Source organism: Amblyomma americanum, chromosome 9 (assembly GCF_052857255.1).
Source record: "Amblyomma americanum isolate KBUSLIRL-KWMA chromosome 9, ASM5285725v1, whole genome shotgun sequence".
Taxonomy (NCBI): Eukaryota; Metazoa; Arthropoda; class Arachnida; order Ixodida; family Ixodidae; genus Amblyomma; species Amblyomma americanum.
In genome coordinates, this window is record NC_135505.1 from 100887827 (window position 1) to 100900728 (window position 12902).

Below are 12902 nucleotides of genomic sequence, written 5' to 3' on the forward strand. Positions count from 1 at the left end.
CTATGCGGCTATGGTGCTCGGCTGCTGACCCAAAAGACGCGGGTTCGATCCCGGCCGCTGCGGTCGAATTTCAAAGGGGTCGAATTCTAGGGGCCCGTGTACTCTGTAATGTCAGTGCACGTGAAAGAAGCCTAGTTGGTCGAAATTTCCGGAACCCTTCACTACGACGTCCCTCATTGACTTATAGCCTGAGTTGCTTTGGGACGTTAAACCCCGTAAACCATAAACCAACCATAAATGTGCATATCCTCACGGACTCTCCTAAAAACATTTTCTGTGGAAGTGAAGTGACATAGAGCAATTGCCAGTAAAGAACCTGAATAATGGGAATGCTAGGGTGAAGATGTCAGGGGAAAACCGAAAATGTTGCTCCTTGTACAATCCTTTCGACGAGAAAAGGAACACATTGCAGGTGGCGCTCACATTTCAGAGTAAACGAGTGAGTGAGATCATTCATCAATTTGTGTTCTTGTGCTTCTCATTCTGAAGAATATGCTGCCTACCTCTTTTACTGCATATTACGTTCTGATCAAAGCCTAATAAAGTGGGCTGAGAGAGCAAGACTTTCCTGCGGCTTTTTTGTCGTCTGTGCTAAACTGTAGCACCTTTTTTTTTTCCAATTCGAAAACTTGCCATGTGGCATAATTGTATTTTCTGAGCTCAGCATTCGCCAATTTTCCTTTTGCACGGCTTACAACTGATGCCGATTTCTTTCATCTGCATAGCTTTAGCCTAAACATGCACTGTAATTCTTCCAGAGCCAGCTCTTAATTATGTGTCATATTCTGGAACCACGTAAAACAAGCAAACATCTTTGCGTCTCGTCGCCCGCTCTTCCACTACGCGATGACATCTATACTGACCAAGCTCAGAGGCCGTCCTTACCAACCTCTCGTCAATAACCTCATGGGCGACCTGATATAAATGACGAATTTAGATTCAATTCTCTTTCATCCTCAAAAGACCATCTCTGCAACCCTTCCTGTTTTCATCCCTGCCGCGCAAACAGCAGAAAGCTGCAGCCTTTCGGCAACACACCTGAGAAAAAGAAACTAACAGGACGGTTACGACTGTGTTACGCCAGGATCAGCGATAGCTGTTTAGTCGTTTAGTTTTGGATATATAGTCCTGGCGCACTGGTGTAGTGGTCACGTGATGCACCCCTGCACTGGAAGGCAGCTGTTCCTAACAGAAGCACACGTAGGCTTATGCGACCCAGGTTGACCGGCGCAACCGGTGGATGCGCTAGTACCCACCGGTTACGCCGACGGAGACGGCGAGAAAGCGAAGGACGGGCGCCTAACAGCTGTCGCTGTAAAAAAGCACCGTTAACTTTCGGCGAGCGTTGCCATGTACCAAGTGTACAGCCTCGAAAGTGCATACTGATGGTTAATAATAACACGTATGAAGACAGCACTTGTCAATTTCCTCCTTACTTACTTCAGTTCCCCATAGGACGTCGGTAGTGATCTCTTGCAAACCCACGTCACTTTCGTGACACCGGCGGCCGTCCAGGGGACAGACGCGCGCATTGCCCTGGGCGGACTGCTCGTAACAGGACTCGCACAGAATGTGCTTGCAGGGAAAAGAGGCGGTCACCGGGCGTACGAGTCCGCAAGCGCCGCACACTCTGATCGGAGGAATAGGCCGCACGAAACGCAGGGGCCTCCAATCCAGATCCGTTGAAAAACCGACGAGTGTGTACTGCGGACTTGCGGTCGCCATCGTCCACCGGCCTATGCTCGCTGCCTATCGATGCTGGGCGAAATTCTCGGTCGTAAATGTGGACCACGTGATTTGCTATCCCTTCTCTCTTGGCACCACCGTGAAACTTACAATCGCTTTATTATAGGCTGAAAGGGGACGATTTCTGGGAAAGATAGGCTGTATCTTTGAACTGGATGTCAAGGGTAAGACAGGATCATCTGAAATTTGCTTGGTGCCTGCCTTCGTAAAACTTGATTCATTGCGTTTCGACGAGTGTGTGTTGCCTTTTTTGTGCATGATACTGGTGCCGAATGAGCATATCATTTAGTGGCTGAAAGATGTCTTGGGCAGGCCTTGAAATTACAGATGTTATCAAGTTCATGTGCTTTACCCCTTACCCAGCTTCACGTGTCCCGTGCAAAGAAGGACTTTACATACGCCGCCTCGACGGTGGCAGGCAAGCACGGCTATGCTGTGCCAACTTACGGACAAGTTGATCTTTGAAACCCGCGCTGCCATGGGAGCGAAAACTTAAGGCGTGTGTAAGTTAACAGCCATTCTGCTTATATGTGCAATGTTTAGTTTCGTTATCAACCTCAACACTAAGCCGGCTTTTCACAAGGTACATTCACAAGAGGAAAATGGCAAAAAACCGATACCATTGCATAAAAGCAAATGCGAACGGAGAAGTTCGTTGCCTTCGGCACAGTCAGAGCGCCCTTGCGGCGAACCTGTAGTCCAACGATCGGTGGGCACACCCGATATGTCTTGCCTGTCGGTAGCGGTTTTCATGTACTGCCCTTGTGAACAATATGCGGCCCATCGAGTCACTTCTGGACCATGTGTACTGTAGCCGCGTTTCTGTTGTAAGCGTATCAAAACTGTCGATAGTGTGAGAAGGTATCGCGCTGACCTCTCCGGAGCTCAGTAGTTCCAAAGGCGCTACAACAGCAGCCCTTTACGGCTTAGGGACAACACCGGTGGGATCTCTATTTTTGATAAAGACTAGATTACAGAAACTCTCACCTCCAGGGCCTTGAAGACATCAAAGAATGACAGAGGCAGGAATCAAACAGAATCATACGGAGTACTCCTCTGTGGTAGGAAGATACGCTGTCCATTGGTCAATTTTTCAGGACCATTGTTTGGCGCCTGCTCCTGGAATACACGTCGTTGTAGCAGTAGTAGAAGCTACAGTCGCAGTAGTTGGCGTGACCGGTGGGTGCGTTGCCATGGGAACCACTGGGAGGCTGCTCATCGTAGAAGGAGAAAGGTATGCAGTGAGTGGATAAATGCATAACCGATTAGTGCTTACCACTGCAACCGTACGCAGGTGGGCTACCGTAGACGGAGAAGGGTATGGCGAATGCGTAAAAAGGCGCACCTGAAGGGTGGTTGCCACGGGGACCACCGAGAGGGTTGTTACCCTGAAAGAAGACGAGATTACCTCGAAAGGATGCGGGTAATGCGAGAGCATCGGGATGCGTAACCGGAGGGTGGCTACCATGGGCACCATCCGCAGGATGGTTGCCGTAAAAAGAGGAGAAATGTAACACGGTCCATCTGCCGCCGCTCCTTCGAAACATGCTACCCGAGGTAAAGGTAACTGGTGGCGCCGCTCTCTTAGAGGGGCGGACTGGAGAGAAGAGATTGCCGAAAAAGGCATATGCGTGGAACACTAATAAGGACGCTCTAGAACTATACACAAATGAAATATGCAGTAATTCGGCCTAGTAATTAGTCGACATAACAGCATAATTAACCAATCTCTAAACTCTTGCTCCAAACTCATGGCTGATCAGGTGACGTATACTACGCTTAGACACATAGATAGACAGTAGCGAAATCGACCAAGTCCCGCTTTGGCCGAGCGTGACCTTGAACGTCAAAGTACCAAAATGAGGCGTTTTCAGAAGTTGTACCCTGGTGGCAAGAGCTAACGATCTAAAAATTCTTAATACACCCTAATTCGGACATTTTCGTGTGGGAAAGAGTTAACGACGAGCCAACACTAACACAGTTAATAATTGATGTATGCGGCTAAGACTTCATTCTCACCAGGCCAGCACGCTCAGACTACGCTCAACATATTGGAGCTGTAGTCAAAAAATGAGTTCGTTCCCGGATGCATATGGCTTCTCTCTTCCAGAAGACAGTACTGCTGAAACAGACCAGCTCTCCGAGTCATAAAACCTAGCTTCACGAGAGCACGTGGGCATAGGGGGTGCACAAAGAAGAGTGACAATGGATCAAACCATATTATTTTCAGGATGTTTGGCTGGAAAGCGGGTAACGCAGAATGACGGAGCCCAGTACAAGTCCTATATTTTGGATAGTTCTACTAAAAAGACAAAAACTCGGATTTACAATGTTATCTTATATATTTGCTAATCCCAACAAAATTTCCGAGTAGTGAAGAAGTGAGAGGAAATTATCAATGTTTGCTTAAGCCAAGAGAGGCTTCACAGCGACAACCCACTGGATATAATAATTTTGCAAGGGATGGACACATTGTGGTTTTGTATCAGGCTGCAACAGGCCCGGAAATGTGCTCACGACTGAAATAACAAAATTCTGATTTGTTGTCAAGGTAGAACTTATAATTAGAGGGTCTGTACCTACTGGCAAATGCGCGGCCAAAAAAGAAAATTCCCACTCGAAGATACAACTCTCTATATACAGCCTTTGTCCGTAAAGCGCCGAGACAAAGTCCATCAAAAAAATGCGTTTAACATCGAAATAATTTGTGCAGCACCCCTTCGAAACAGTCTCCCTTGCAGTCTATACACACCTTCCAACGCTTCTTGAGGTCTTGGAAACAGTTGGAAAACGCTTCTTTTGACAGGGCTGTCAGCTCCTTTGTCGTGGCGTCTTGAATGGCCTCCACGCTACCCATCCAGCGACCTTTTAGGGCTCTCTGCACACGAGGAAACAGGGAGAAAATCGCATGGGGAAAGGTCAGGCGAGTATGGCGAATGGAAATACAGTAATGCGGTGCTTGGCGAGAAATTTTGTCACGCTGAGAGCAGTGTGCGGCCTTGTATTATTGTGGTGAAGGCTCCATTGTCCAGATGCCGGTAAGTCAGTGCAACGGCGTCGCAGTGCATCACGCATGTGTTTAAGCACGCGGATATAAAACTCCTGATTCACTGCCTGCCCTTGTGGGACGAACTCGTAGTGTATGACACCTGTCATCGAAAAACTGTTGGCATCGCCTTTGTTTTGTCTTCTGTCGCCGCACCTTTCTCGACGCCGGAGTGCTTGTGGACCGCCATTCGGCGCTCTGCCTCTTTGTTTGAGGATTGTGTTGAAAACGCCATGTTTCGTCTTCAGCAATGATGCTGTCGACGAATGCAGCATGGTTCTGTGCCTCGGAGAGCAAGTGAGCGCTCACTGATGCCGGCGTGTTCTTTTGGTCTTGTCTGAGGGAGTGCGGCCCATGTCCGGCATTCAGCCTTCGTTTCTCCAATTTCTCACGCAAAATTTGGTGACATGTTGTCTTACTAATGTCGAGAGCATCTGATAGAATGCGCACTTTAATGGTGCGGTCTTGCTGTACGATTTCCCTGATGCGAGCCACGTTGTTTTCTTTCCGTAAGGTTGAAGGGCGCCCCTGCCTTGTGTCGTCTTCCAGCGACATTCTCTCCGAAACGAAAATCTTGTGCCACTCGAAAATTCACCCCCGCGATAATGTCTCGTTGCCGTAAGCATCACGAAGGAGCTCATATGTATGTGTGGCTGTCCTGCCAACCTTCACACAATTGTATGTTTACACACTGTTCGAGGTGGACGTCCATCTCTCCACATTAACTCATAGTAGAATGCACAGACGACTAGTGACAACGTATTTATTTACATGTAGTGCCATCTAGCCGCTCCTTCAGCAATTAACATAAAAAGCTAATGTTAGCTCGAAAAGATGGCGCTACACATACGCACTATCATTTGCTTTCGGGAATTATTTCCAGGGAAGAAATAAAATGAGTCTCGAAGCTTTACGGACAAAAGTTGCAGTACAAGCCTCCTTCGTCAGTCTTACGACTGGCTGTCTTTACTTGCAATGTGAACAGTTTGAAGTCCCAAAATGTTGTTTTTTTAGGAGTATTGCTTATGTTTACTAAAATATGTTTTGCGCCGTTTTATATTTACAAGGAAGTGAAATTCAAAGAGCTCATCTAAGACTCACTAACGTCATAGCAGTAACAGAACTTCACTCTAGCTCTGAAAATGAATACGTGACGTTTGGTATGCGTAAACACACCTTTTAATATATTGCTACACCGGTCTAGGAACCCCTCTATTTAGTCTATGTATTTTGGACGAGAGGCACGATTATTTTGGCATTGAACAGTTGAAACTGATTGCACTGAAATTAGCGTACAAAGTTTTCATGGAAGAACTGGTTAGACTATCTATTGTTCGAATTTTGTTCCTTTTTTACTCAGTGCGCGGAAACAATTTTCGTTTCAGCAATTAGTCACATTGTCGTGCGGCCTCTCTCGCATCAGTTCTTTATGGCAACACAGAAAGCTGTTGTATGTAATATCTGGGACATACGTCTCTATGACCCTCGGAAAGCGATTGAGGCCCACACACACCACGCTTGCTAGCGATCATATCATTTAAACTTCAAAAAGTAAAGAAAGTGAGTTTGGTTTTCACCTACTCATGTGTGGTCTCGATCCAGCGCCCATAATATTAGACCTATCAGCTTCGCTTGCCGCGTATGCATCCCATAGACTTTCTTCCGCGACTGTACGCGATATTTTTTTTGCCGCTTTTTGGCTTCACCGGTAGTTATGCGAAGATCATATGCAGTACTGCGGCAGACATCCCACCTTCTTTTCAACACGCAGCACACGAAGCTTTCTTCGCGCAGCAAATAGACTGGGTATCGAGACTTTCATAAAGCCCATGCTATGATGGCGCCATCTTACGTAGTCGACATGAGATGTCTCGCGAGCGAACGCTCCCTGAACACACAACCCGCTTCTAAAACACTACAATGTTATCCAAGCCTACATGACAGCGTCACACGGCACGCTTTTCACGGCCGGTACATTGCCCCACAGGCGACGGCTTTCGTCAATGACAGGAGCGTGGAGTCGATATGGAAGCGGTTGCAACCTTGACAACGAGACAAAGATAGAGAGACGGCGGGCTGCTTTATCGGAGCGGCACAGCAGTTCCTGCAGCGATCAGTGGCGAGCGGACGCGAGGCAGCATGCCTCCTACAAGCACGCCGTACAGGCTGGTGGGCTTTGCGGCGGAACTCGACTGGAGGCCCCTGCATTTTGTGAGGCCGATTCCCAGGAACAGAATATGCAGCGCCTGCGGACTTGTACGAACGTCGAACGCTTTGCTCCCGTGCATGCACGTCCTGTGCGAGTCGTGTTGCGACCAGTGCGGAGAGGGAGGCATTCGCGTTTGTCTTCTGGACGGCGAGAAGTGCCCGGATGACGACATCGACTGGAAGGAGTACGCCACCGAGGATCTCCTTAAAAGAGAGGTAAGCGTGGTGTATGCAAACCTGAGTAGAAGGAGTTTCATGTGGGCTGTTCATAAGAGCGGATCATTTCTTTGCAGTTCCGCCTTATTGTGGTAGTGCTGAGCAGCCGTGGCCTAGAGCGCCACGTCGATGTGGATGGTTGGATGGGCGGACGGACGGATGGATACAGCTGAACCCTTTAAATCAGGTGGTGGCTCAAGCCACCTAGCCATGACTTATGAAATTTTACTCTTCTCTTGATTTTAGCCACCAATCAGATAACCTTCGCTTGGTTACTTCTACCCTCTTAAAATCTACTTTCTCTTCACTGTCCTTAAACCCCAATGCCTTGGATAAATCAGACCCGCTGCTTTCCACTGCAGGGTGAAGCCCTTTAAAGAAAAGTATCAAGTGTTCAGCAGTTTCCTCCTCCTCTCCGCACGCAACGCACAACGTGTCTATCTCAAGGTACCTGACTCTATATGTCTTAGTCCGCAAAACTGCCGTCCTGGCCTCAAACAACAAAGAGCTTCCCCTCCAATTATCATAGATATTTTCCTTGGCAATTTCCTGCTTAATATGGCGCTGGCTACGGAATGAGCCAGCGCCATCTTCCGCCGGCTGCTCCCAGCTCCGGATAACCGTTTACTGCGCATGCGCTGACAGAATGCAGGCGTCGGTCTCTAAAACGACCCTGGTTTCGTGCCTGCCCTTCCCGCCGTTGCGGCCGCGTTGGCATTCTTGCCGCGGCCGGCCGCTTATATCATGTCGAGCTTGAAACAAAGGAGTTAAGCAAGATAGCGCTACTGATTGCGTGCGACCAGGCGCTTTAGGATACTCCCCACACGCAGTGCTAACATATCATGCCTGCGTCTATTTGCGCTCCGTTTCAAACATAAAAAAAAAACCAAGTTGGTGCCCGCAGTTTTCGTGCGCGCAAAAGGGAATGAATGCCTCATGCGTGGTTGTTCCACTTGTATCGGTGATCGCGTAACGCGGCCACACCAAACTGTGGAGTGCTGTGTGCGTCAATTCTGAAATTGCTAAACATTGCTGCGTGGCAGTGAACGGCACTTTAAACAGCTCAAGCAAGGGCGGCAGAGCCGTCCAGAAAAATGAAATAAAGTTTAATACGAAGATTTAATAGAGAAAAGCTAGGATCAGACACGTGTAAAGTTGGAGGAGAAGGTACGGGACAGGAATACAGCTGCTAGGCGCTAATATTGTTGGCCTACGCTTAGCGCTATGCTTCATCTCACAACTTGTTTGCAGCACTGTTAGAGGTAGAAGTCTCTCGTCCGATCCAAGGCCAATGTGAACAGGGATAGTGTCTCAAATGTTTGAGCACTGTTGTGACTATCTTTTGAAACTTCAGTCTTCTTTAACCCCAGTGATAAAACCACCAATCGCGGGATGAGGAGAGCGGAGGAACACGTTTTTCAGCGCACGTCGTTCTGATGGGCTCAGGTCGCCACAACCCGCACAGCGCTGCATACGACTTCTGGGATGGGGTATAACTCCAAGCAGCTAAATTCTTGAAAGCCCCTCGCGGCGCACGGCTACAACAGCCGCCCAACCATCACCACTCGCGGCCACTTTGAGGATTGCTCCGTTTGAACCCGTGAAAATACGACAGGCCGATGGCCACTGCGTCAAAGTGGCTGATGTGGCAACGAAGACTACGTGGCTCTTACGACGGAGGGCGCAAAATGGAAGCGGGTACCAACCACTGGGCTGACGAGCTGGACAGCGCTGTATTTTGGCTGCGCGTGGGCAGTTGACTGCTATCTCTGGCTTAGATATCAATGTTCCACGGGGCTGAATTGCTCAAATAGCGAACCGCCTGTGTGCTGTAGACAAGGCTGCTGATCTCACTCTATGGTTTAATATTCGTGTGTGCTTTTCACATCCGAGACCTAACAAAAAAAAAACGTTGACGGATATTTGATTACCCTATTAACTCGAACGTATCAAAATCACGATTGTAAAACGGGGGTCCTTTTACAAGCACATAACAAGAAAAAATAACTGGAAAAAGGCCCGGGCAATGGCTGCTCCACTGCGCCAGGAGTAGTACGAGCACTTGCCGCGATCTCACAATGTGGCGCACTCTGCGTAGATGCATAGTCGTAATTGGAATAGAATCAGTAATGGAATAGTCTGGGAAGTGAATTAACAGGGTGTGTCGCTGGGCGAATTGGTTTGACATTCTCCGTCTGTCGTCTGCCAGCGCTTCAGTGTTCAGAGTAAAAGTACAATGCTGTAGAAATTTCCTCCGTATTTCCTCCGCATTAATTCAACTGATTGCCCTTCGACCTGGTTGAAATTATCTCCAGGCGTAATGTAGTACTCTCCGCATTCGTTGGCTCGTTCATAGCTTTCACACTTTAGGTGAAACCTTTTTTTTCTACATTTGGCTGTGGCGAACAGAAACTGATCGGCACACGGCTAGATCGCTGTCACCACTTCGTCAATTTTCGCTCAAAGCTGGCGGCGTACGGAATCTTAAGGTTTGTCGCAGTTCCCGTGAAGAACCGATGGGGCGCATTCGTTATCCTTCGCTGGGGCCTCCGTTTTAACTAAGAGTATGATACAGCGAAGCTTTACTCAGCGAAGTTTCCATTATTTCGCCATCATCACGGTCTCTACAGTTGAGATATTGAAGTGTGCGTCGCAGACTCTACGCTTGCCTTTATCGCTGTCGAAGTCGCCACTTTTAATGCGCGCCACACGCAAGCCTCGTCACTTTGTATTCAGCGCAATTTCCTTTGCTTGCGCAGGTCCTCTGAGGTCTGCTATGGAGAGGAAGTTGAGTTTCTGGGGATAATCCTTAAGCGTCTGTCAGTGAGCTTGAGGTGATTAAACAACGCTCTCACAGGCGTAGTGAAAATATGCGGCATGTAAATTGCAGGTGTTGGCGGTTCACACACATGGCAAACGCATATCCTATGATTTCTGTCACTGACGGGAGTACAACCTATGTATATCGTAAGACTGCCGTGAAAGATACGTTAATTTCTGTTAAATTTGTTAAATATATTCCTGGCGGATGCTATTGTACCCCAGCCTTTTTGTTCTCTGTCGTTTCCGTGAGCTGTTTTTCTTTCTGTATTTAGCATGCCCCCGCTATGCCTGTCATCCAACAAGGCAAAGCCTTGAAAGGTTGTTTTAATCCGCTCATAAAATCAGCGCCGTTTTCAATACCATTTGTCAAATTTCGCTTATATTCCACGGAATCAACACAAAATTGACCGTGTCAAACCAACAGGCTTTCAAAATGAAGCCTTCCGTACTGAAGCCAGCGAGGTGTTACGAACGGATTTGTGCCAGTTTGTTACACCTGTATATTCTCTTACTTTTCAGGTTCACTGCTGGAACGAAGACCATGGCGGCGGTGCTGTTATGGCTGCCTCGGGCATCTCGCAGCATTTCCAGCGTCAGTGCGCACACCACCCTGGTCGCTGCCCCAAGTGCTCGGCCTCGATTCCATGCAGCGACGTGTGCGCGCACCTGAGATCTAACTGCGCAGCATCTGCATCGCCCCTAGCATGCGGACATGGCCGTCAGCCCAGCAACAGGGAAGACGCGGCATTTTCACCATCCCTCGGAGAAGCCCTAGAAGAGCAGGCTCGGGAGATCAGAATGCATCTGCAGCGGCTGGTTACTGACGTTGGCACTCATGGTGACAGACTCGCCGAAATGTCTCACAACGTGAACGTTTTCAAAGAAGTGCTGACGGAAGAACTGACACGAGAAGTGAGACAAATTAAAGAATGTTTGACAAAGAGTGAGCGTGAAATCAGCACTGCGAATGAGCAGTCTAGCCTAAACGTGGTAGAAAAGCTCAAAGATGAGTTGGCCAGCATGAAAAGAAAAAGCTCTGACAACTGTTCGCGGATCGTGGAAGTCATGCAAGAACTCAGGAAAAACAGCCAGAAGACACTGGACTGTATAAATACAATACAGCGAAGCGATGCACTGCGAGCAGATCATACAGTCTTCCTTGTAAAAGAAATAAAATCACTCCGCAATAAAGCACTGCAACACGGCTACGCCGAGCAGTTGAACGAGCCGATGTACCTGTGTGGCTACCGCGTGTCTCCAGGAATCGGGCTGAAAAAATCTGGCGATGTTGTGAACCTATGTGCGCTTCTCCGCTTGCACAAAGGTGACATGGACGACGATCTTTTGTGGCCTTTCGAGCACAAAATCAAGCTGAGCATCATACATCCACTCCGAAAGCCAGAACGCCACCTTGAACTTAAGCCATACCGTACATTTGAACACTTCGTGAAGCCGATCAGCCCAAGCAATCCGCCAGCTTTGTTCCTTTGTCCTTCGCTTAATCTCGACGATCTCCTGCTCGACGGCTACGCGAGTGAAGATCAGCTTCGAATTGAGTGGGAGGTGCTGCCGTGAGCTACACTAGTGGCGGGCGCGTTTTCTTATGGTTAACACCACGTTTTCGTTTTCTTTTTGCGCTCATGTTTGCATGTATATTTCGCAACTTCGCATGCTAATTTCATCCACTGAAAGGGGCTGACCTTGAGGCATGCTTTGGACTGAAAAGCACAGAAGCATTGCATTTCGACCAATTCTTAAATGAACACCGCTCTCTACACCGCTCATGTTTAGCTGGGCCTCTAATCAAGAACATCATTTTATCAGAAGACAGAGCTCTGACTCTGAATACAGTGTAAATTTCGCGTAGACATGCAGCAGTACCACTGCTTCATGTGTTCGACTAGCTCTCACTCGTGCTTAGATGACGCATAAATCAGTCACACCGCTGTGAAATTAGGGAAAGTTATGCTGATTTTGCATAAATGGCAGTAAGGCATTACTTCTAGGCCAACTCTTACGAATGGTTTAGAAAGAGCAGACCAGACGGTCTCTCATGCAATCGAATTGTTTCAATGCTTCATAGAGCATGCTCCTGAATCTAGGTTGTGAACTGAAGGAAAAAAATTGGTAATAAATAAAAAAATGCATAATTTTTCTCTTTTTTCGCTTGTGTGTGTGTGTGTGTGTTCAGAAAACTGTGAGCATAAAGCTGAACGCGCAATATTTCTCAAGCTTGTATTTTGGCATTTGCATTCCAAACAGCTTATGTACCATTGTTGTATGTCAACAAATCTGCCGTTGGGAATCTCCCGGGTCGCGACGAAAATGAAAGATAATTTTGGGCGACGAGACGCGCGATTTATGCATTCCTCAACCTATATGGGTGCATAGTCAGACCAACAAATGGCGCATTTCACGTTTTGGTGTTAAGGTTTTTGGCAGAATGCGAACATTCGTGACCTTCCAGTACTAAATCTCTCCCAACTTCCCCTGAATGCGAATTGCTCCGGTGAATGAAGTTTTAATCCTTGTTCTAGTTATCAAGCTGTCCAGCATCCCTCAATTTTAACTTCCTAAATGGACACTGAGAATGAGTTGGAAGCCGGCATGTATCGACAGACTATTCCATTCTAAGGATAAAAATGGAGTTTAGTAACCTAGAAAAACCTAAAAATAGAATACAAATGTCCCCATCACCAACTATTTTCGCAAATGATGAGCGTAATGATGCGTACAGATCGCAGACGCTGTGGTACACTGTCATTTACATCAAAATGCAAGGCAACCAGTCCTCGGTGTAGACGCAACGACTTGGAATTGGGGGACAACCCTCTCCCTTTCCTATGGTATCCAACTCGGCCAT

At 47.8% G+C, this 12902-nt stretch overlaps 1 protein-coding gene across 2 annotated transcripts; it reads left to right on the forward strand.

The window, feature by feature from the left end:
- The first annotated feature begins 6843 nt into the window (after positions 1-6843).
- Positions 6844-12263, forward strand: LOC144103878 (uncharacterized). 2 transcript variants are annotated; one of them, XM_077636587.1, is made up of 2 exons: positions 6844-7216; positions 7294-8976. In XM_077636587.1, exons 1-2 carry the CDS (start codon positions 6932-6934, stop codon positions 7387-7389), a joined length of 381 nt encoding a protein of 126 aa, XP_077492713.1. In that variant the 5' UTR covers positions 6844-6931; the 3' UTR covers positions 7390-8976. The 2 variants fall into 2 exon arrangements, with proteins under 2 accessions (XP_077492713.1, XP_077492712.1); XM_077636586.1 differs by lacking the exon at positions 7294-8976 and adding an exon at positions 10559-12263 and having other exon boundaries at positions 6880-7216.
- The last annotated feature ends 639 nt before the right edge of the window (positions 12264-12902 follow it).